We start from the raw sequence: 24,346 nt of genomic DNA, 5'->3' as shown, positions 1-24,346 counted from the left end.
GTCCTCTCCCGAGAGAGAATCAGGTTTGAAATGTGAACCGTGACAGGACACCAAGCCTGTGCCTGGGAATCAGACCTGTCGCGGGATGGGGGAGACAGCTGCCAAAGTCCAGAGAGAGGCTGCAGAAGCCTCCATCATATGGGGAGCAAAAGGTCTTTTCAATATTCGGCCACATCTTGATGGTGGCCCCCCAGATCAGAAATGCGTTGCCTGATGGATCAGGAAACCATGCCAGGGCATTTTGTTAAAGGTAAAACTTGAGAGCTTTCAGCTGAACAGTGACCCATGCCTAGATATTCATGTCTCTGTGCACATTGGGCTGACTGCGCTTGCAGAGTGTGAAGTGGGAAATATCTGAATGAACACTTCTGTATTTACAGCAAGTGACGAAGACGAGGATGAAGGTGTTAAAGTTGAGGAGGCTGAGAAAGTAGAGGAGTTATGTGCCCCCAGGTAACACTGAATAATCGGGAGCAAGTAATGGGTGGTAACATATGAAAAAGGTCTGGGAGGCACACCCTCTCTGGCATCTAGGATGGGCCGAAAGCCTGCTTTCCCTTGGCCACAGTATGCGAAATTCAACCCAGCTTAGACACAGGGTGTGGCTGCTGTTGCGTTTCTCTGTGTGTGGCGGGTGTCATGCCTGTACCGTACAGGGATAGCTGAGCCTTCGTCCTCCTCGGCTCCTATCTGTCCAGTGCAGTGAACACCAGTTGCTCTCTTCCTCTCTGGCTCCCATGGCAGCCATGCTCTGATGCAGAGAGAAGAGGATTGCCTGTTCCCTCTTAAAGGGAACCTCCTGTTTGCTTTCTGGGGCCACTCTCTTAATGCCTCCTGTCAACACCAGCCAGCACTCCCTGGGGTCCAGTCCCTCTGTGTTTAATCTTCTGTCATCTCTATCCCACCCGGCTCATCAGGGAGGTGCAGAAGGCTGAAGAAAAGGAAGTCCCTGAGGACTCACTGGAGGAATGTGCCGTCACTTGTTCCAATAGCCACGGCCCTTGTGAGTCCAACCAGCCTCACGGGAACACCAAAATCACATTTGAGGAAGACCAAGTCTACTCAACTCTCATTGACTCATCGTCTCATGATGAATGGTTGGATGCTATACACATTATCCCAGGTAGCCTCTATTTTCCTTTGTCTCACACCTTTTCCTATGCTGAGGAAGATAACCTCTGAAGACAGGCTCTATACACACAAATTACTTTTAATGAAATATATGATCAGATTCTATACAGCGATATCTGGGGGTTTTCTATCCTTCTCAGCTCGTGTCATGGCTTTGTCTCCCAGTCCCCAGTGTCAAGTTACTGGACCCCAGACAAGTGTCTCAATCTCATAGTCACCTGAGTGGAAGGGGTACACAGGAAGTATCTGTGAGGCCTCATAGCTTCGGTTCAGTATCTCTTGTCACATGTGATTAAGTCGTCTGTCCCTGAACAATTTCCATGGAGTTTCTGTCCCTTTTTAAGGAGACTGGCAGCCTTGCCTTTGTATTTGGAAGCATTGTTCCCCAAGCTTCACTGCTCTCAGCTTTAATCTTCCTTTTTTCTTTTTTTTCTTTTTTTGTTTTAGTAGTGGCCGGGTTTCGCTGTGTTAGTCAGGATGGTCTCAATCTCCTGATCTCGTGATCCGCCCACCTCAGCCTCCCAAAGTGTTGGGATTACAGGCATGAGCCACCGCGCCCAGCCTCTCAGCTTTAATCTTGATCTCCTTTAATTCAACTTGGTTAGCTGCACAGTCACCTTGAAATCAGGACAGAAACTTTTCTTTTTTACTTTGCTGATATTGTTCCATAAAGCAAGGCTGGACCCTGGTTCTCCACCCCATCAATGCAATGGCTGACTCTATGTTTCTTTGTAGCATCATATATTCTCTCTCTTTTTTTTTTTGTGATGGAGTCTCGCTCTGTCACCCAGGCTTGAGTGCAGTGGCTCCATTTTGGCTTGCTGCAACTTCCGCCTCCCGGGTTCAAGAGATTCTCCTGCCTCAGCCTCCTGAGTCGCTGGGACCACAGGTGCTCAGCACCACATCTAGCTAATTTTTGTATTTTTAGTAGAGATGGGGTTCCCTCATGTTGGCTAGGCTGTTCTTGAACTCATGACCTCAAATGATTCACCTGCCTTGACCTCCCAAATCACTGATTCTTTTTAATGCAAGAGTTGTTAGAATTTATCTATCAGTCGAGTTTCATGTGTCGCTCCCTCTAAACAGTTAATGTCCACGTTACCTGGTGATATAAGTCAGTATTGCAACAACACTCCTAGAAAATTGTTTGACCAATTTTTGGCGATTTTGGGGGAAAAGTTTTGTTTATCTTTGTATAGACTCAGGCAGGGAATATGGCATTATGGTCTACCCATAGAGGGAAATTTTGGCCTGTGGGTCTGGAAAGCAGGGTCATCTACTTCTCACCAGAGTTAATCTAGGGCACCCTAGAATACTCCTGTCAGAATCCGTATTCTTGCACTGAGAATAGTTATGTCCTTGTGCTATGACTGGACACTGATTTGGTCATCTGTGAAGTGTGAATTGCTTAATGTGACCTGCTTCTCTGAATTTATTCACAGAAAATGAAAATGATCATGAGGAAGAGGAAGAAAAAGGGCCAGTGTCTCCCAGGTAATGCTGTGGAATTGTGGGCTGTTAATTCAATAGTGGCAGCTGGAGATTGTAGATTTAGAGAAAATGAGGAAGCAATGAATAGAACTTTTTCTTCCATTCACCCAGCTACAAGTTGTCCTTATTAACAAGGTTGTGCATCATTTGTGGCCCTTGTGTTGGTTTTAATTTCGTAGTCCTCTCAAGATAGGAACTTGCAATCAGATGAGCCAGGTGAACTAGCCAAACAGGGATTTCTTGGTGATCTTTTCAAAAAACCAGCTCCTGGATTCACTGATTTTTTTGAAGGGTTTTTTGTGTCTCTATCTCCTTCACTTCTGCTCTGATCTTAGTTATTTCTTGCCTTCTGCTAGCTTTTGAATTTGTTTGCTCTTGCTTCTCTAGTTGTTTTAATTGTGATGTTAAGGTGTTGATTTTAGATCTTTCCTTTCTCTTGTGGGCATTTAGTGCTAGAAATTTCCCTCTCCACACTGCTTTAAATGTGTCCCAGAGATTCTGGTATGTTGTGTCTTTGTTCTCATTGGTTTCAAAGAACATCTTTATTTCTGCCTTCGTTTGGTTATTTACCTAGTAGTCATTCAGGAGCAGGTTGTTCAGTTTCCATGTAGTTGTGTGGTTTTGAGTGAGTTTCTTAATCCTGAGTTCTAATTTGATTGCACTGTGGTCTGAGAGACAGTTTGTTGTGATTTTTGTTCTTTTTCATTTGCTGAGGAGTGCTTTAGTTCCAACTATGTGGTCAATTTTGGAATCAGTGTGATGTGATGCTGAGACGAATGTATATTCTGTTGATTTGGGGTGGAGAGTTCTGTAGATGTCTATTAGGTCTGCTTGGTGCAGAGCTGAGTTCAAGTCCTGGATATCCTTGTGAACCTTCTGTCTCATTCATGTGTCTAATATTGACAGTGGGGTGTTAAAGTCTCCCATGATTATTGTGTGGGAGTCTAAGTCTCTTTTTAGGTCTCTCAGGACTTGATTTATGAATCTGGGTGCTCCTGTATTGGATACATATACATTAAGGATAGTTAGCTTTTCATGTTGAATTGATCCCTTTACCATTATGGAATGGCCTTCTTTGTCTCTTTTGATCTTTCTTGGTTTAAAGTCTGTTTTATCAGAGACTATGATTGCAACCCCTGCTTTTTTTTGCTTTCCATTTGCTTGGTAGATCTTCCTCCATCCCTTTATTTTGAGCCTATGTGTGTCTCTGCACGTGAGATGAGTCTCCTGAATACAGCACACTGATAGGTCTTGACTTCTTATCCAATTTGCCAGTCTGTGTCTTTTAATTGGGGCATTTAGCCCATTTACATTTAAGGTTAGTATTGTTATGTGTGAATTTGATCCTGTCATGATGATGTAAGCTGGTTATTTTGCCATTAGTTGATGCACTTTCTTCCTAGCATCGATTGTCTTTACAATTCGGCATGTTTTTGCAGTGATTGGCTGGTACTGGTTGTTCCTTTCCATGTTTAGTGCTTCCTTCAGGAGCTCTTGTAAGGCAGGCCTGGTGGTGACAAAAATCTCTCAGCATTTGCTTGTCTGTAAAGGATTTTATTTCTCCTTCACTTATGAAGCTTAGTTTGGCTGGATATGAAATTCTGTGTTGAAAATTCTTTTCTTTATGAACGTCGAATATTGGCCCTCACTCTCTTCTGCCTTGTAGGGTTTCTGCAGAGAGATCCACTGTTAGTCTGGTGGGCTTCCCTTATTGGGTAACCCGACCTTTCTCTCTGGCTGCCCTTAACCTTTTTTCCTTTACTTCAACTTTGGTGAATCTGACAATTATGTGTCATGGAGTTGCTCTTCTCGAGGAGTATCTTTGTGGTGTTCTCTGTATTTCCTGAATTTGAATGTTGGCCTGCCTTGCTAGGTTGGGGAAGTTCTCCTGGATAATATCCTGAAGAGTGTTTTCCAGCTTGGTTCCATTCTCCCCGTCACTTTCGGGTACACCAATCAAACGTAGATTTGGTCTTTTCATATAGTCCCATATTTATTGGAGGCTTTGTTCATTTCTTTTTACTCATTTTTCTCTAAACTTCTCTTCCCACTTCATTTCATTAATTTGATCTTCAATCACTAATACCCTTTCTTCCACTTGATCGAATCGGCTACTGAAGCTTGTGCATGTGTCACTTAGTTCTCGTGCCATGGTTTTCAGCTGCATCAGGTCATTTAAGGTCTTCTCTACATTGTTTATTCTAGTTGGCCATTTGTCCAATCTTTTTTCAAGGTTTTTAGCTTCCTTGCGATGGGTTTGCACATCCTCCTTTAGCTCGGAGAAGTTTGTTATTACCGACTTCTGAAGCCTACTTCTGTCAGCTCATCAAAGTTATTCTCCGTCTTGCTTTGTTCCATTGCTGGTGAGGAGCTGTGATCCTTTGGAGGAGAAGGGGCGCTCTGGTTTTTAGAATTTTCAGCTTTTCTGCTCCAGTTTCTCCACATCTTTGTGGTTTTATCTACTTTTGATCTTTGATGCTGGTGACCTACAGATGGGGTTTTGGTGTAGATGTCCTTCTGTTGATGTTGATTCCTTTCTGTTTGTTAGTTTTCCTTTTAACAGTGAGGTCCCTCGGCCGCAGGTCTGGTGGAGTTTGCTGGAGGTCCACTCCAGACCTTCAAACAGGGATTTCTTGGTGTTGCCTGTTCTCTCCCATGTGTTTAAATCTAGGGAGAGAATGTATATATGCTTTCTGCTTATTGTGTGTTAGTATGTTTGCTAGTATTTGTGCAAGCAAAGAAATTGAAAAAATAAACATATTATATCAAAATATTAGAAAAAGGGGAATCTTAATACACAAGATCTATGTCTACACTGCCTCAAGAGCTCCGTTCACTTGAATGCTGTATGTAAAATTCAACCCAATTTATAGGAAGTAGTTGAAGCCCTGTGTTAGTTCTCTGTGCTGCAAGTCATGATAGTAGTTTACAGGGAGAGTCTGGGTGCCCTGCATTGGCTCATCTGTGGCAAATGTACTGAGCACGTGCTGCCCATTTTTGTTCGGTCCTCAGAGCAGTCACCCTGCAGCCTGCAGTTAGAAGGATAGTTTTATTTCTCTTGAAGGAAAGATGCCTTTGGTTTCTGTGACCACTCCATTCTGTCTCCTACTAGATCATCTGGAAGGTTTTGTTGTCTAATCTCTGTTGGTTGTATCTTCTGTCATCCCTGTCCTGCCTGGCTCATCAGGAATCTGCAGGAGTCTGAAGAGGAGGAAGCCCCCCAGGAGTCCTGGGATGAAGGTGATTCGACTCTCTCAATTCCTCCTGACATGTCTGCCTCATACCAGTATGACAGGAGCACCTTTCACTCAGTAGAGGAACAGCAAGTCGGCTTGGCTCTTGACATAGGCAGTGAGTACTCCATTGTGAAGGTGATAAAGCTCCACTTCATGTCCCAGGTAGTCCCCATAATCTCTGGGCCTTGCGCCCCTGGTTGGGCTGAGAGTTGCCATCACTGTGGGTGGAACCTATATATCAATGTAGATTTCAATCACTCTGGAATCGAGTCTGAAGCACAGGCATGGGGTGGGTCAGTGAGCTTTGCCCTCTTCCTAGTCTCAGGCCATGCCCGTGCCACCCTGGACTGACTGTCAGGACATTGAACTCAAAGCAGGTGTGGCAAACTCACACCAAGCTATGCAGCACATGTCCAGGAGTTGTCTGTCAGATCAGCTAATCTGAATTAAATGTCTCTTGCCAGCTACAAAGTTCTTTATTTTTTAATTTTTATTTATTTTTTATTTTTTATTTTTATTTTTTGGGGGATGGAGTCTCGCTCTGTCGCCCAGGCTGGAGTGCAGTGGCGCAATCTTGGCTCACTGCAAGCTCCGCCTCCCGGGTTCACGCCATTCTCCTGCCTCAGCCTCTCCGAGTAGCTGGGACTACAGGCGCCCGCCACCACGCCCGGCTAATTTTTTTTTGTATTTTTAGTAGAGACGGGGTTTCACCGTGGTCACGATCTCCTGACCTCGTAATCCGCCCGCCTCGGCCTCCCAAAGTGCTGGGATTACAAGCGTGAGCCACCGCGCCCGGCCATGAGTTTTGTTTTCAAAGCATATCTGTGTGGTTCTTTACCTGCCCAAGGCCAGCATCACCCTTGTCTACCTCTCAGTGGAAGATGTGACCCAGGTTTCACTGAATTTATCCCCATTTTCTGTGTCTTGTAAGTTGGCTTGTTTTAGCTCATCTGTCCATCATCTTGCTGGTATGTTTTCTAGATAAATGGCTGACTTTTCACCCACAAAAGCCATAATAGCTGATGCTTCTGTGTAGAACCATGTCTCATTTTGACTCAAGAGCTGCTACATTGCACCGCTTTATCAAATCTCAGTGTCCACCATCTCGTAAACTATGAAATCCTGGGTATTTGATGAGAGAAGCTTGAATATTGCAGTGTCTCTCCTATGAGGCGTTAGAACAATTTGCCTCAAATCTATTGGAAAAACATTGCTCATCTGTGTACACAAACCTAGGACAGAGCACACTGGGAAGATCACATTCCAAAACGGGGGGATTTTGCCCAAGGCTCATGAAAGGAACCAAGTCAGTTCTCTCAAGACTTGACCTCAGGCCTCCTGGTATATTTCTCTCAAAGTCTCCTGTTCTCACACTGAGAAGACTGATGTCCCTGTGTTAGAATTGGACAGAGAAATGTTTCTGTGTGCAAGGAAGAACTGCTTCATGTAAGAGGCCCTGTCTGAATTTATTTGCAGGACATTGGTGTGATCAAGTGAAAAAGGAGGACCAAGAGGCCACAGGTCCCTGGTGAGTCTGAGAAATTGTGGACAGTTAATTTGATGTTGACACCTGGAGACGCCCAGTCTGGGGAAAACAGTACATGCTGAAAATAATGATTTCATCTTGTCAGACAAGTCTGAATTATGCCTACTAACATTGCTTTTGGTTCTCTGTTTAAATAAATGTTTAGGTTTCCATTTCTTCCTCCCCTTATCATTTACTAATGTATCATAGGTTAACCATACCTCAGAAGCTGTACCCTTATGGTGACTGCATGAAATTTTAAGCACATTTGATGGAAAACTATTGGGCTCACTCTTCTCATGATCACTGTTTGCTGTGTGTCATGAGGGCACTAACTCAGAGTGTCCTTTTACTCCCTTATCAGTGTATCACTTGGCCAAGTCACTGAGCTCACTACCTCTCTCTCTCTCTCTGTCTCTCAATCTCTCAATCTCTCTCTGTCTCTGTGTGTGTGTGTGTGTGTGTGTATGTGTGTGTGTGTGTGTGTGTGTCTTTCTCTTTCATCCTTTTCTACAGGGCCCTGGTCTGTCCCAACATAAAGGCAATAATTTGTTACCTCATTAATAGATCTGTCCTTTTTCTTTTCAAACAGTTCCTTATGTTACCCATGAAATCTAGCTGGGGCTGTGTGGTTTCTGATTCCCCCTGGCTTATTCTTTACTTTTCCTACTTTTCCAGGCTCAGCAGGGAGCTACTGGATGAGAATGAGTCTGAAGTCTTGCAGGACTCACTGGATAGATTTTATTCAACTCCTTCTGGGTATCTGGAACTGCCTGACTTATGCCAGCCCTACAGAAGTGCGTTTTACTCATTGGAGGAGCAACACATTGGCTTGGCTGTTGATGTGGACAGTGAGTACCTTACTATGAAGGTGATAAGACTCCACCTGGTCCTCCAGATAAGGGTGATGTTCCTGTTCCAAGTGGCCCTTACTGACCCAAGAGATGTCATTGCCGCAGGCAGGACCTATGGGCGCATATAGGTTGTAATGAAACTAGTTTCAGTTGGAAGCCCAGACATGAAATGGGTCAGTGAGCATGGCTCTATTCCTAGTCTCCAGCCATGCCTGTGGCAACCTGAGCCCACTCTCAGTACATTGGACCCAGGCAGATGTAAAAAATTCACAGAAGAATGATTTGGACTCAAAGGTTTGTAGATTTCCTCCTTCATTCTAATTTCAGTGTCTTGCAACCATGAATGAACTGGGCATTTGATGAGACAGGGCTGAATACTGCAGTTTTCCTCCTAGAAATCATCTGGGGCATTTTCTTTGAATTGATGGGAACAATAAGGCATAACTGTTTGCACAAACTTGGGATAAATGATTTTGGGATAACTGTCTACCAGAATAGGGACATTTGACCCTTAGTTCTGAGATGCAAACCAAAGAATGTCTATCATGACTGGCTTTGAGGCCTCCTGAAATATATCTCCCACATTGTCCTGTTCTCATGCTGAGGAGCCTGAGGTCCCTGTGTGGGAATTAGACCATGGACTGTGATGGGTGTAGGTGAATTGGCTTATTTTGTCTGTCCCTGTCTGAATTTATTGCAGGAATTAAAAAAGACCAAGAAGAGGAAGAAGACCAAGGCCCACCATGCCCCAGGTAAGTTTGAGCAATTGTCAACAGCTAATTCTGTGTTGACACCTGGAGACTCCTTGTTCAGGGAAAGCAGGGCAGGCTGACATTATCGATTACATCCTTTCAACCAAGCCTGAATTATTCCTACTCACATTGCTGTTGGTTTTCATTGCAGTAGATATTTAGGTTTCCGTTTCTTCCTCCCCTTATCATTTACTAACTACTGTAGGTCAACCATACTTCAAAAGCTGTATCCTCATGGTGACTGCATGGAAACTTGAGCACATTTTATGGAAAATTATTGAGCACTGTCTTTTCATCATCACTGTATGCTGTGTGTCCTGAGGGCACTAACTCAGAGTGTCCTGTACTCTGTCATCAGTGTGTCACCTGGACAATTCACTGAGCTCTCTCTCTCTGCCTCTGTCTCTCTGTCTGTCTGTCTGTCTTTCTCTTTCATTCTTTTCTATTTGGCCCTGTTCCATCCCGACTGAAGGCAATAATTTGTTACCTCATTAATGGATGTATCCTTTTTCTTTTTTAACCACTTCCTTATGCTACCCATGAAATCTAGTTGGGGCTCTTTTGTGTCTGATTTCCCCTGGCTTATTCTTTACTTTTTCTACTTTTCCAGGCTCAGCAGAGAGCTGCTGGAGGTAGTAGAGCCTGAGGACTTGCAGGACTCACTGGATAGATGTTTCTCGACTCCTTCCAGTTATCTAGAACAGCCTGATTCATGGCAGCCCTACGGAAGTTCCTTTTACTCATTGGAGGAAGAACACATTGGCTTTTCTCTTGATGTGGATGGTGAGTACCTTTCTATGAAGGTGATAAGGATCCACTGAGTTTTCCGTATAGAGATCATATTCCTGCTCCAAGAGGCCGTTACTGAGCTGAGAGATGTCATTGCTGCACTGAGGACCTATAGGCACATGTAGGTTGAGTGAAACTCTAGTTCTACCTGGAAGCCCAGACATGGGATGGGTCAGTGAGCGTGGCTCTCTTCCTAGTCTCAGGCCATGCCTGTGGCACTCTGGTTCTACTCTGAAGGCACTGGACCTGGGCAGATGTGACAAATTCAGAGAACTATGATTTTGACTCAAGGATTGGTAGATTTCCTTTCTCACTCTAATTTCAGTGTCTAAAATCCTCACAACCATCAACAATCTGAGTATTTGATGAGACAGGGCTGAATATTGCGGTTTCTCTCTTAGAAATCATTTGAGGGCATTTGCTTTAAATTGATTGGAAAAATATGGGATAACCGTTTGCACAAACTTGGGACAAATGATATTGGGATAACGATCTACCAGAATAGGGACATTTTACCCTTAGTTTCTAGGACAAAAAACAAGGAATCTCTATCATGACCAGCCTTCAGGCCTCCTGAAATATATCTCTCACAGTGTCCTATTCTTATACTGAGGAGCCTGAGGTCCCTGTGTGAGGATTAGACAGTGGAATGTTATGTGTGTAGGGGAATCAGCTTAATATGTCTGTCCATGTCTGAATTTATTGCAGAAATTGAAAAGTACCAAGAAGGGGAAGAAGATCAAAACCCACCATGCCCCAGGTAACTTTCAACAATTGTGGTCGCTTAATTCTGTGTTAACACCTGGAGACGAGAGATCCAGGGAAAACCGTGTGTTTGATTTCATGTTTTCAACAAAGCCTGAATTACTCCTACTGACATTGCTATTGGTTTTCATTGCAGTAGACGTTTAGGTTTCCATTTCTTCCTCCCCTTATCATTTACTAATGTACCATAGGTTGACCATACCTCAGAAGCTGTACCCTTATGGCGACTGCATGGAATTTTAAGCACATTTGATGGAAAACTATTGAGCTCACTCTTCTCATGATCACTGTTTTCTGTGTGTCATAAGGGCACTAACTCAGAGTGTCCTTTTACTCCCTTATCAGTGTGTCACCTGGCCAAGTCACTGAGCTCACTATCTCTCTCACTCTCTCTCTCTGTCTCTCAATCTCTCAATCTCTCTCTGTCTCTCTCTGTGTGTGTGTGTGTGTGTGTGTGTGTGTGTCTTTCCCTTTCATCCTTTTCTACCTGGCCCTGGTCTGTCCCAACATAAAGGCAATAATTTGTTACCTCATTAATAGATCTGTCCTTTTTCTTTTCAAACAGTTCCTTATGTTACCCATGAAATCTAGCTGGGGCTGTGTGGTTTCTGATTCCCCCTGGCTTATTCTTTACTTTTCCTACTTTTCCAGGCTCAGCAGGGAGCTGCTGGATAAGAATGAGTCTGAAGTCTTGCAGGACTCACTGGATAGATTTTATTCAACTCCTTCTGGGTATCTGGAACTGCCTGACTTATGCCAGCCCTACAGAAGTGCGTTTTACTCATTGGAGGAGCAACACATTGGCTTGGCTCTTGACGTGGACAGTGAGTACCTTACTATGAAGGTGATAAGACTCCACCTGGTCCTCCAGATAGGGGTGATATTCCTGTTCCAAGTGGCCCTTACTGACCCGAGAGATGTCATTGCCACAGGCAGGACCTATGGGCGCATATAGGTTGTAATGAAACTAGTTTCAGTTGGAAGCCCAGACATGAAATGGGTCAGTGAGCATGGCTCTATTCCTAGTCTCCAGCCATGTCTGTGGCAACCTGAGCCCACTCTCAGCACATTGGACACAGGCAGATGTAAAAAATTCACAGAAGAATGATTTGGACTCAAAGGTTTGTAGATTTCCTCCTTCATTCTAATTTCAGTGTCTTGCAACCATGAATGAACTGGGCATTTGACGAGACAGGGCTGAATACTGCAGTTTTCCTCCTAGAAATCATCTGGGGCATTTTCTTTGAATTGATGGGAACAATAAGGCATAACTGTTTGCACAAACTTGGGATAAATGATTTTGGGATAACTGTCTACCAGAATAGGGACATTTGACCCTTAGTTCTGAGATGCAAACCAAAGAATGTCTATCATGACTGGCTTTGAGGCCTCCTGAAATATATCTCCCACATTGTCCTGTTCTCATGCTGAGGAGCCTGAGGTCCCTGTGTGGGAATTAGACCATGGACTGTGATGGGTGTAGGTGAATTGGCTTATTTTGTCTGTCCCTGTCTGAATTTATTGCAGGAATTAAAAAAGACCAAGAAGAAGAAGAAGACCAAGGCCCACCATGCCCCAGGTAAGTTTGAGCAATTGTCAACAGCTAATTCTGTGTTGACACCTGGAGACTCCTTGTTCAGGGAAAGCAGGGCAGGCTGACATTATCGATTACATCCTTTCAACCAAGCCTGAATTATTCCTACTCACATTGCTGTTGGTTTTCATTGCAGTAGATATTTAGGTTTCCGTTTCTTCCTCCCCTTATCATTTACTAACCTACTGTAGGTCGACCATACTTCAAAAGCTGTATCCTCATGGTGACTGCATGGAAACTTGAGCGCATTTTATGGAAAATTATTGAACACTGTCTTTTCATGATCACTGTATGCTGTGTGTCCTGAGGGCACTAACTCAGAGTGTCCTGTACTCTGTCATCAGTGTGTCACCTGGACAATTCACTGAGCTCTCTCTCTCTGCCTCTGTCTCTCTGTCTGTCTGTCTGTCTTTCTCTTTCATTCTTTTCTATTTGGCCCTGTTCCATCCCAACTGAAGGCAATAATTTGTTACCTCATTAATGGATGTATCCTTTTTCTTTTTTAACCACTTCCTTATGCTACCCATGAAATCTAGTTGGGGCTCTTTTGTGTCTGATTTCCCCTGGCTTATTCTTTACTTTTTCTACTTTTCCAGGCTCAGCAGAGAGCTGCTGGAGGTAGTAGAGCCTGAGGACTTTCAGGACTCACTGGATAGATGTTACTCGACTCCTTCCAGTTATCTAGAACAGCCTGATTCATGGCAGCCCTACGGAAGTTCCTTTTACTCATTGGAGGAAGAACACATTGGCTTTTCTCTTGATGTGGATGGTGAGTACCTTTCTATGAAGGTGATAAGGGTCCACTGAGTTTTCCGTATAGAGATCATATTCCTGCTCCAAGAGGCCGTTACTGAGCTGAGAGATGTCATTGCTGCACTGAGGACCTATAGGCACATGTAGGTTGAATGAAACTCTGGTTCTACCTGAAAGCCCAGACATGGGATGGGTCAGTGAGCGTGGCTCTCTTCCTAGTCTCAGGCCATGCCTGTGGCACTCTGATTCTACTCTGAAGGCACTGGACCTGGGCAGATGTGACAAATTCAGAGAACTATGATTTTGACTCAAGGGTTGGTAGATTTCCTTTCTCACTCTAATTTCAGTGTCTAAAAGCCTCACAACCATCAACAATCTGAGTATTTGATGAGACAGGGCTGAATATTGCGGTTTCTCTCTTAGAAATCATTTGAGGGCATTTGCTTTAAATTGATTGGAAAAATATGGGATAACCGTTTGCACAAACTTGGGACAAATGATATTGGGATAACGATCTACTAGAATAGGGACACTTTACCCTTAGTTTCTGGGACAAAAAACAAGGAATCTCTATCATGACCAGCCTTCAGGCCTCCTGAAATATATCTCTCACAGTGTCCTCTTATATTGAGGAGCCTGAGGTCCCTGTCTGAGGATTAGACAGTGGAATGTTATGTGTGTAGGGGAATCAGCTTAATATGTCTGTCCATGTCTGAATTTATTGCAGAAATTGAAAAGTACCAAGAAGGGGAAGAAGATCAAAACCCACCATGCCCCAGGTAACTTTCAACAATTGTGGTCGCTTAATTCTGTGTTAACACCTGGAGACGAGAGATCCAGGGAAAACCGTGTGTTTGATTTCATGTTTTCAACAAAGCCTGAATTACTCCTACTGACATTGCTATTGGTTTTCATTGCAGTGGACGTTTAGGTTTCCATTTCTTCCTCCCCTTATCATTTACTAATGTACCATAGGTTGACCATACCTCAGAAGCTGTACCCTTATGGCGACTGCATGGAATTTTAAGCACATTTGATGGAAAACTATTGAGCTCACTCTTCTCATGATCACTGTTTTCTGTGTGTCATAAGGGCACTAACTCAGAGTGTCCTTTTACTCCCTTATCAGTGTGTCACCTGGCCAAGTCACTGAGCTCACTATCTCTCTCACTCTCTCTCTCTCTGTCTCTCAATCTCTCTCTCTGTCTCTGTCTCTCTCTGTCTCTGTCTCTCTCTCTCTCTCTCTCTGTCTGTCTTTCTCTTTCATTGTTTTCTACCTGGCCCTGTTCTATCCCAACATAAAGGCAATTTTTTTTTTACCTCATTAATGGATCTATCCTTTTCCTTTTTTAACCACTTCCTTATGTTACCCCTGAAATCTAGTTGGGGCTCTGTGGTGTCTGATTTTACCTGGCTGCTTCTTTAGTTTTGTCTCCTTTTCCAGGCTCAATGGGGTGCCGATGGAAGCAGAAGAGCCTGAAGTCTTGCAGGACTCACTGGATAGATTTTATTCAACTCCTTCAACTTACTTTGAACCACATGCCTCATTCCATCACTACGGAAGTGACTTTTACTCATTTGAGGAAGAGCACGTCAGCTTGGCCCTTTACATGGACAATAGGTTTTTTACTTTGACGGTGATAAGGCACCACCTGGTCTTCCAGATGGGAGGCATATTCCCACACTAAGCAGCCCTTACTAAGCTGAGAGATGTCATTGCTGCAGGCAGGACCTGTAGGCACATGTAGGTTTGAATGAAACTGTAGTTCCCTTTGGAAGCCCAGACAAAAGTTTTTAATTGTATAGATTAAAATAATTTTGGACAAAAATTAAAACTCAATAGGATGGGAAAGTGGGCATGGCTCTATTCCTATTCTCAGACCATGCCAGTGGCCACCTGTGCTCAGTCTGAAGACATTGGACCCAAATTAGATGTGACACGTTCACATGACTGTAGCACATGCCGGGAGTGATCTGCGAGACATTCTAATTTGAACCAGTTATCTCTGGGTAGCTACAAAGTTCCTCAGGAATTTCGTTTTGCAGGCATGTCTCAGCTTCTATATCTGCTCAAGGTCAGTGTCATCTTTGTGTTTAGCTCATCCAAAGGTGTCACCCTGGTTTCAATGAACCTAACCCCATTCTTTATATCTTCAGTGTTGGTTTGTTTTAGCTGATCCATCTGTAACACAGGAGGGATCCTTGGCTGAGGATTATATTTCAGAGCCACTGACTGCTCTTGACAATTGTTAACCCACTAGCCTCCTTTGATTAGAGAAGCCATGGTCCTTCAGCCTCCAATTGATATCAATACTTAGGAAGACCACAGCTAGATGGACAAACAGCATTGAGAGGCCTTAGCCCTACTCCTTTCAATTCCATCCTGTAAGAAACAGGAGTCAGGAGCTGCTGGCAGGGGACAGCATGTCACCCGGGACTCTGCCGGTGCAGAATATGAACAATGCCATGTTCTTGCAGAAAACGCTTAGCCTGAGTTTCATAGGAGGTAATCACCAGACAACTGCAGAATGTAGAACACTGAGCAGGACAACTGACCTGTCTCCTTCACACAGTCCACGCCACCACGAATCACACAACAAAAAGGAGGAGAGATATTTTGGGTTCAAAAAAAGTAAAAAGATAGTGTAGCCACATTTCTTTAGTTATTTTGAACCCCAAATATTTCCTCATCTTTTTGTTGTTGTCATTGATTGTGGTGACATGGACTTGTTTGTAGAGGACAGGTCAGCTGTCTGGCTCAATGGTCTACATTCTGAAGTTGTCTGAAAATGTCTTCATGATGAAATTCAGACTAAACGTTTTGTCAAGAACACTGCAGAGTCAATACTGTGAGTTTCCAACCTCAGCCCATCTGTGGGCAGAGAAGGTCTAGTTTGTCCATCAGCATTATCATGCTATCAGGACCGGTTACTTGGTTAAGGAGGGGTCTAGGAGATCTATCCCTTTTAGAGACACCTTACTTATAATGAAGTATTTGGGAAAGTGGTTTTTAAAAGTATCAATGTCTTGTATTCCAATGATCATCCTCTAAACATTTTATCATTTATTAATCATCCCTGCCTGTGTCTATTATTATATTCATATCTCTACACTGGAAATTTTCTGTCTCAATTGTTACTGTGCCTTTGTTTTCGCTAGTGTCTGTTGTTGAAAAAAAAAAACATTCTCTGCCTGAGTTTTAATTTTTGTCCAAAGTTATTTGGATCTATACAATTAAAAACTTTTGCCTATCACTCTGGACTGTTGGATTGTTTTTTACATTCAGTGTTATAATCTTTTGTTATGCTGATTGGTTTTGGTGGGTACTGATGCGAATTAATAAAAACATTTTCATTTCCCTGTTTATTTTCTAATCTCTTCCACATTGTAGGCCATGTTTACCATATGTAGCAGAATGTATTTACTCCATTTCTTGGTTCTAGTTATTTGTATTCTTTGTGAGAGTGTGTGTGTGTGTGTGTCTGTGTGTGCCTTTGGCATTTAGTAAGGGTTGTGTAGCTCATATTTGATATTGACTAAAAATGTTTCATAGTTTTCCCCCCTTTGAACTAGACACACTTCTAATATTTGGTTTATACGTTTTAAATTATGACTTTCAACGTCAAATATTTCCATATGACAGTCAATTACATGATGTGTTTTTTTTTCCTACCTCCTTTACCTGCCACTTCTCATAATAGTATTTGAACCTAAACATATGCCAGTGACATTCTGTGGTTGTCATCTTGCCCGCACCTTGGTTTTTGGTTTAGATCCACAATTAAATATATTAATGCTCATGAGCTATTCAAAAGTGAATGTCACAGTCATGACTTGCTGAGTGGTACTCATCCTTAACAGAGTCCTCATGAGGGAATCAGGTCTCACTGAGTTTAGCATGTTTAATAATCTTTCTCACGGTCTTGATACATGGATCGTATTACTGGATATAAGGTGCTTGCCCAAAATGATTTTTCTTGAGTTTTTGGGAGATATTTTCTTCCTTGGGGGACATACATGGCATATGTTCTCATTGTGGGATTCTATTTTGTTCTACCAGGACCTATAATTTCTGCCAGTTACTTCATTCGTTTGTTCTCTTCACCATGAGTCTCCAGAGGATGCTTCCTTTGTCCATGCCTCCCCATCTCCCAGCAATTCTGCGTTTCATAGACTGGCACCTCTGGTCCTCTGCACGGTGAAGCCCCTTCCTTTCAATTCCCCAGTAGCCAGCGCTCTAATCCACCAGGTCTCATGCATGATCTGTGTTTCTCCACACGCTTTTTCTGAGGATAGTTTTAGCTGTGTTCTGTCATGAACAGGGCCCCCCTGCTGTCCTGACCTCGATTTGCATAGTGTTTCCTGCTCCCTCTGCCCTTGTGTGGCTTCCAGACCCAGTTAAAGAGAATCACCTGAGGGCCACAGTGTTCCCTCGCCCTGGTGTTTGGGGGCAGGGTTATGGGTGGGATTTTTGACTCTCTAACCCCTAGGGCTTTGAAGCATCTGTTGAGAAATTCAGCTGTTATCATCCTAGGTGGACTTGCTGTCTCCTATCCCCCTACTTCAAATGCAGAACTTTAATCGTGTAAAAAGAAGACCAAGTCATATAATAGAACACACCCTTATTCATTGACTGGCTTCACCAATCATCTCATGGCTGAACTTTTAAAAATACACTCTTAGCCACATACCTATGAAATGTATATGTGTGGGTACACATATGTGAATTTGCTTCTGAGATTATGGAGGCTGAAATTCCCAAGATGGAAGGAAAGCTGGATACCCAGGAAAGCATTTGTTTCCCATTAGGCCTCTTAATTCTCTCCTGGCCTTTGATTGATTACATGAGTCCCCCCCCCATTAAGGGGGCAATCTGCTTCACTTAGTCTGCCCATCCCAATGTTAATCATATGCAAAACACTCTCTGGAACACAACCAGAATCACATTTGGCCGAATGTCCCGGCACCCTGGTGCTCGGTCACAGTGACGTGCAAGTAACTATCACACTTGCCCTTTGTCACATTTGTCATTTCTCCTGTTTTTCTCCCAATCTGCATCTTATATTTGTTCTCTTAATATTGTCTTGTGTTGAGCAAAAACTTTTAATTTTTATAAAGTTGGATTTATCAATGTTTTCTTTAATGGTTTGTGTTTATTGATAACAAAGAACACTTTGCCTAACTGTGTCGTGAAGATTTTGTCTTATATCTCCTGCTATACTTTTTCTAGTTTTATAGTTTATATTTAGTTGCATCATCCATTTTGAGTTAGTTTTTGAGTCAGTATTGAGGTTCAGGTGAATCTTTTTCCTTTGGGGATATGCATGTCCAGTTGTTTCTACATAATTTGTTGACAAGAGAATGCCTTCTCCACTGAATCATATTTGGACCTTTGTCAATCCATTGGGTGGTTGAGACTGGTCCGAGGGCTGTCCTGGTGTTTGAACAGAGAGACAGGGCATGAAGTAGGGTGGTTCTTATGGGAAAAATTAAGGAAGGCACATTTTTCTATGAGGCATAGGAAGCCCCAAGCACAACTGGGGTACCCTCTACCAGCATGCTGTAGCACGCTCATCTCTGCTGTTTCTACCTCTCCTGTTGCAAAAGCTTGGGTGTGCATAGACACTGAGGTCGAGTGGTGTCTTTGGGCACTTTTGAGCATTGACACCAAAGCTCCAGCATCAAATCTTAGAATATCAAGCAGCCGGGTGGATCACCTGAGGTCAGGAGTTCATGACCAGCCTGACTAGCATGGTGAAGCCCCGTCTCTACTAAACACAAAAAAATTAGCCGGGCTTGGTGGTGCATGCCTGTAATCTGAGCTACTTGGGAGGCTGAGACAGGACAATCGCATTTGTACCTGGGAGGCGAAGGTTGCAGTGAGCTGAGATCACACAATTGCACTCCAGCCTGGGCAACGAGAGTGAAACTCCATCTCCCAAAAAATAAATACATAAAAATAAAAGATTATCAAGCAGCCGAAGAAACAGGAAAACATGACACGTAATGAAGAATCTAATAATCTAGTTGAAATTGACACACACGTTGGAAATAGAAGAAAACGACATTAGAGCAATTAGTATAATTGTATTTTAATTAAATGGAGAGATTGAAGATTTTTTAAATATCAAATTCTGTAGATAAAAAACTATGATTTACAGTCTGAAATGGAAGAAGGCACTGGATTAAACATTGCAGAAGAGAAGATTATTGAACTAGAAGGAATAGAAGTTGAAACTAACATAAATGAAACATACATTAACAAATGACTTGAAAACATAAAAAGACCATCAGCATAAAAACTTTAAACACCCTAGTATAGGGCTAAATGGAATCCCTGAAGGGCAGGTAGTGGAGAAGAGAGACAAAGATATTTAAAACATACTGGACGAAAGATTTAGAAGCTCCATGGAAACCATAAACTTCAAATATTACAGAAATACGATTATCATAAGAACAAGAAACATGCAGAAAACTTCACCAAGGAACACCTTAATCAAATCCATCAAAACCAGTGATAAAAAGGAAATCCTAAAAGAAATAAAAGGGAAAAGAACATGTTCCATACAGAGCACTAAATATAAGGATGGCATAAGATTTCTCATAGAAAACTTTACAAACAAGAAGTTTGCAATAAAGTACTTAAAAAAAGAAAAGCTGTCACCTACAATTCTATACCTGGCCAAATTATCTTTCAAAAATAAACATGAGAAAAAATATTTTTGAACAGAAAACAAAATGATCTCAATTTGCAGATGGTGTGATCCTATATATAGAAAATCCCAAATAATACATACAATTGCAAACACACATACATGCACACAGACACCAGACACACACACACACTATCAGAGTTAATAAGCGAATTCAGCAAACTTTCAGCAAACAATCCGTTGTGATGGCAATGAACTATCTGAGAAGAAAACTGACACAATGATTTCATTTATAATAGTACCTGTAAGAATAATATGCCTGGGAATACATTTGTTCAAGAAGGTGCTGTACTTGTACACAGACAACTACAGAACATTGCTCGAGGAGACTAAGGAAGTCCTAAATCAATGGAAAGATATCTTGTGTCCAGGGGTTGGAAGTTGTAACATGGTTAAGATAAAAATACAACTCAAAGCAATCCACAGACTCAATACAATCCTATCAAAAAATGGCCTTTTTTACAGGAATGCCTAAGAAGAACTTCGTATTTCTAAAAAATAGCAAGTGTCCCCCCAAAACAAAAGCAATCTTGAGATGCAAGAAGGAACGTTCTCTATTCCAAAGGTCCTTAACTGCTCTCAGCAATACTTGGTAGTCTTCAATAGATAGGCTTTAACACCTTTTTTTTTTCTTCTTCTTTTGTTTCTAGACACGATCTCACTCTTTCACTCAGGCTGGAGTACAGTGGCAAGATCACAGCTCACTGCAGCATGGAATTCTCAGGCCAATGACATTATAGGGCCTCATCCACTGAGTACCTGGGACTACAGGCTCACACCACCACACCCGGATAATTTTTCTGATTTTCAGTAGAGATGAGGTCTCACTATGTTGCCTAGGCTAGTTTCAAGCTTCTGAGCTCAAGTGACCCTCCTGCCATGGCCTTCCTAAGTGCTAGGATTTGAAGCTGAGCCTGGCTGGCTTTCACATCTTTGCTATGTAGTTTATATTTCTTGGTGTTATTGTAAGTGTTTATGAAAGGAATATTTTAAAAATTTTGTATTAAAGTTATATATTTAAGGAATTACGTGTATTATATATATTTAAGGAATACAACCTGAGGACTACATATATATATACACATACACAAACACATACACATACACATACACATACATATACATATACATATACATAATGAACTAATGCCTACTAGGTGAGGGGCTGCCTTGTGAGCAAACCCAAGGTCCTTGGCTCACAAAGCCTTGTCTAGAAGGATGGAGGGATCAGCAAGCTGGGCACACAGCAGGTTCTGTCTTTAGTGCGGGCACCTGCCCACTCGGGTCTCTGGCAATCCTGACCAGGCTTCACAATGGGTGAGGTGAGCTAGGAATGGGAAAGTGGATGACCTCAGATCCAGAGACTGCAGTTGTCACCTAGGGACCTGGCATGTGCGTGGAGGAGTCTCCCACTGATTTGGCCCTGGGTCAATGCCAAAACATGCACAAGGACAGGACTCTTGGCCTCAATGTTTTAGGAGCCCCCAGTCTTCTAAAGAGGGTTTGTGGTGGGGAAGAATGTTCAACAAAAGAGAAGAGTGATGGGAACTCTAGCTTGTCAACAGAGAATACTTCCTTGTGCTACTAAATGACAATATTTGACAATTATGGATGACACAATTGAGCAACAGCTTTCACTGTTTAACAAGCAGTGTCTCTGGAACACTAGGTTAGTGCTGTCGGAAGTTGACTGAAAAGTCAGTGGTTTGAGCCCATCCAGTCGCATTAATGTTTCTAGCTGATGTGACCTTCCCTCTGAAGAGTCTCTTCCTTGGACCAAATATATCTTAAAGCTTCTCTTCTTCTTGTCTCTTGTCTATTTTCCAAGGTGCCTCTTTGTTGCTTGGGGCAAAAAAAGTCCATTTTTAATCCACACCCAGCAAACCTCTACCCTTACTTATCCCGGTTTTTACGGTTTTGAGTTTGTTTGCTTGTTTGTTTGTTTTCTCAGCTTCTCATATTTGGAATACTGGAAATTCCTAAAGTGGAGAATGACAGAACCTGAATCACACACACCTATGGTGAAGCCACAGGCTGTGGGTGAAAAACTAATCTGCTAGCATTTGAGGTTAAACAGATTAATTTTCTGTGCTTCCATTTCTATCTGTCCAATGGGCTTAATCAGAACACTTAGTTTGTCCAATGTTTAAACGAGCAGTGCAGGAAAAGCGTGGAGCCAATGCCTGTCACATAGTAATTGGTCAACATGCATGAGCTCCTATCAGTGTCACGGCCTCCAGCATTTCCATCAGGCTTTGATCTTTGAAACGTCCTTCTTGATATGAATTGGTCATTCTTTAAACACTCTCTAACTGATGGCCATGAAATTGCTCCAATGTGAATTACTGCAAATACAACTGCAGGGACCAGACTGACACATGTATCTGTCGTGCATCGCTTGTCTATTTCTCCGTAGATACCTGGAGATGGAATTGTCAGACCAAAGTATTTATACATTTCTGATTTTGCTAATATTTCTATCTAAATTACTGTGAAAAGAAGCTATAACAAGTCATACTTTTAATATTTTATGAGAATTCTTTTTTTCTCCATCTTCTGGCCAAAACTGGGAAGTACTTGCCTACCATTTCCTCTGAACTTACTTTTGCCAACATTTCTGTAGCCATACAGTGGGATCACATTCATGCATGACATCAAACTCAAATCCTTAAATGAAAAGAGGGATTAACATGACTGTATAAAAATTTATATTCAAAATACAAAGAATGCAAATATATATGTGTATACAAATATATATATACACATACATATATGGGAAAGGAATTTTTTTATTTGGATACTTTATCAAAGTTATATAGACTTAAAAATTTGTTTAGTAAAACAGCAGTTCCCTTGTGTACTCCCAGAGTTTCATCACATAGAAGCAAGTATTTAGTTATTTATTTCCTTATGTCTAAATAGATATTATTACTTTTTGATTTTCAAGTGTAGGCACTATCTCTCCTTCACATACTTGCTCATCACCACCACCCCCAAACATGCCCCTCACTACCTTACCCTCTAACATGTTTGAGTCCTAGTTTGAGGGCCAACTACTACATTATTATAACTGGTATGTGTTATTCAGAGTTCAGTCACATTGGATATACATAGCAGGAATGAAAGGCCAGTATCTTCAGGGACTCTTTCTCAAGTGGATAAGCTTCAGAGATTTTTGTAATCTTTGGTCACCCTCCCCATCTTTTTCCTATTCCAGGTAAGTACTGGATCTGATGGGCCCAGATCAGGTCAAGCACTCTCTCCTTAAGCAGGGGAGAGCAGGACATCCTCATGTGTAGTACCAAGAAGACACTGTCCAAAGAAGGACAGGTAGTTCTAAGACAGAAAAGTCAATCCGGAGTATGGGTAGGCAAAATGAGGATATGAAAAAAAACCATGCCTGTTCTGTGAGGGGAGCATGAAGTAGAGGGAGGATTCAGAGTGGGAGGGGAGAGTTCTGAGAGATATGGGCCATGGATAGTCCTCTGTGGGCTGGAGCCACGCAAGACTGTTGGGGTCTCTCAGGGGCAGGAAGCTGAGGAGAATCTGCCCTCCCCAACCTGGGAGACTGGTGAGGGGACTGCCTTGGTCACCAGACAGAAATGGGGTCTGGGCCAGGGCAGTTCTGGTGGGAAAGAAAGAACAGGACATCTTCTCCTTAAGGTAAAGTCCTGAGTTCAGGTCTTGGTAGGGAGGGAGGTTACCTTGGGCATTGGCCACTGGAGATGGTTGGCCAGATGAGCGCACTGAAATCTATGTTCTATAAACTTGTAGTTCTAGTAAAAGAATGACTGCAGTAAAGGGTCTTTAGGAAGAGGAGGTGGAAGACCTGATTTGGGTTGGGGGCTCCAAGAAGAATGTCTGCCCTGCTGTGCAGAAGACTTCTGCATAACCTCCCTGCTCCCATTCTTCAGTCTCCTGGCCAGACCCCCAGAGTCCCTGTCCTGTGTGCCCTGGAAGTACACAGTGAGTTCAGCCAAGGCATCTCCAGCCGGGACTCATCCCTGGGCATTTCTGTGGCCTTGGGTGCCCTGGCCTTCTCCAGGCCCTGTCTTGTAGGCAATCATCCTGCAAGGGAATGGGGGAAGGAAGCTACTTGACAGTTGACACTGAGTGGCTCCACAAGGTTCTGGCTTAGGTCCTAGTCACTTGCAAACCTATATACCCCCATCTCATCCCCCAAACGATGCAAAGAAACTTTGCCAGGACTCATGCCAGACATATAGAATGGGACCGTTCCATAGAGCCAAGTTCTTAGGACATCAATAAGAGATGGAAGCCACCTGCTGGAAGGTGCCACAGTGGGAACCTTGGGAGCAGGGAGCAGTCACTGAACTGTCAGGGTGATTCCTGGCTCCTGGCCCTCACACACCCTTTCTCCCCCTCCCTCCTTCTCTCCTCCCTCCTGTCTGCTCTTTCCCCTCTCTCCCCTGCATCCCTCGGGTACCTTCCACGGGCCCTCACCCCTCCTTTTCAGAGGTTCCAAAGTGAGCCCTCAAAATACTTGGTAACCCTGGGCATTTCCAAAACTGGAGAGATTTGGCCACACCATTTTTAGGAGCTAGGAATGTCCTCCAGAGCTCTTGCCTAAATTTTTCTGTTGACGAGAATAGAACAAAAGAGTTTCCATCTGATTTGGTCCTAAGGCAACTGCTCCTTGGAGCAGAGTCTGGGCAGGAAGAAGGGGGTTGCCCAGGGCCCCAGACTTGACCCTCCCAGCTGCTCTGCTCCTCTCCCCTTCAC

General features: G+C 43.0%; 1 protein-coding gene across 1 annotated transcript in view; it reads left to right on the top strand.

Annotated features, from left to right (window-relative positions):
- Positions 1 to 16,254, top strand: part of LOC129468959 (neuroblastoma breakpoint family member 9-like) — a 45,901-nt gene extending 29,647 nt beyond the window's left edge. The window contains exons 27-40 of the mRNA XM_063627582.1: positions 381 to 453; positions 918 to 1,123; positions 2,574 to 2,625; positions 5,735 to 5,973; positions 7,335 to 7,386; positions 8,062 to 8,234; positions 8,938 to 8,989; positions 9,600 to 9,772; positions 10,487 to 10,538; positions 11,195 to 11,367; positions 12,071 to 12,122; positions 12,734 to 12,906; positions 13,618 to 13,669; positions 14,335 to 16,254. Coding sequence (XP_063483652.1) covers positions 381 to 453; positions 918 to 1,123; positions 2,574 to 2,625; positions 5,735 to 5,973; positions 7,335 to 7,386; positions 8,062 to 8,234; positions 8,938 to 8,989; positions 9,600 to 9,772; positions 10,487 to 10,538; positions 11,195 to 11,367; positions 12,071 to 12,122; positions 12,734 to 12,906; positions 13,618 to 13,669; positions 14,335 to 14,578 — 1,766 coding nt within the window. The 3' untranslated portion in view covers positions 14,579 to 16,254. The remainder of the gene's footprint in view (positions 1 to 380; positions 454 to 917; positions 1,124 to 2,573; positions 2,626 to 5,734; positions 5,974 to 7,334; positions 7,387 to 8,061; positions 8,235 to 8,937; positions 8,990 to 9,599; positions 9,773 to 10,486; positions 10,539 to 11,194; positions 11,368 to 12,070; positions 12,123 to 12,733; positions 12,907 to 13,617; positions 13,670 to 14,334) is intronic.
- Positions 16,255 to 24,346: the final 8,092 nt, after the last annotated feature.

The sequence above is a fragment of the Symphalangus syndactylus genome, chromosome 12 (genome assembly GCF_028878055.3).
Source record: "Symphalangus syndactylus isolate Jambi chromosome 12, NHGRI_mSymSyn1-v2.1_pri, whole genome shotgun sequence".
In the NCBI taxonomy this organism is placed as follows: Eukaryota; Metazoa; Chordata; class Mammalia; order Primates; family Hylobatidae; genus Symphalangus; species Symphalangus syndactylus.
Note: the sequence above shows the minus strand (reverse complement) of the source record. Positions and strands in the feature narration are given on the sequence as shown.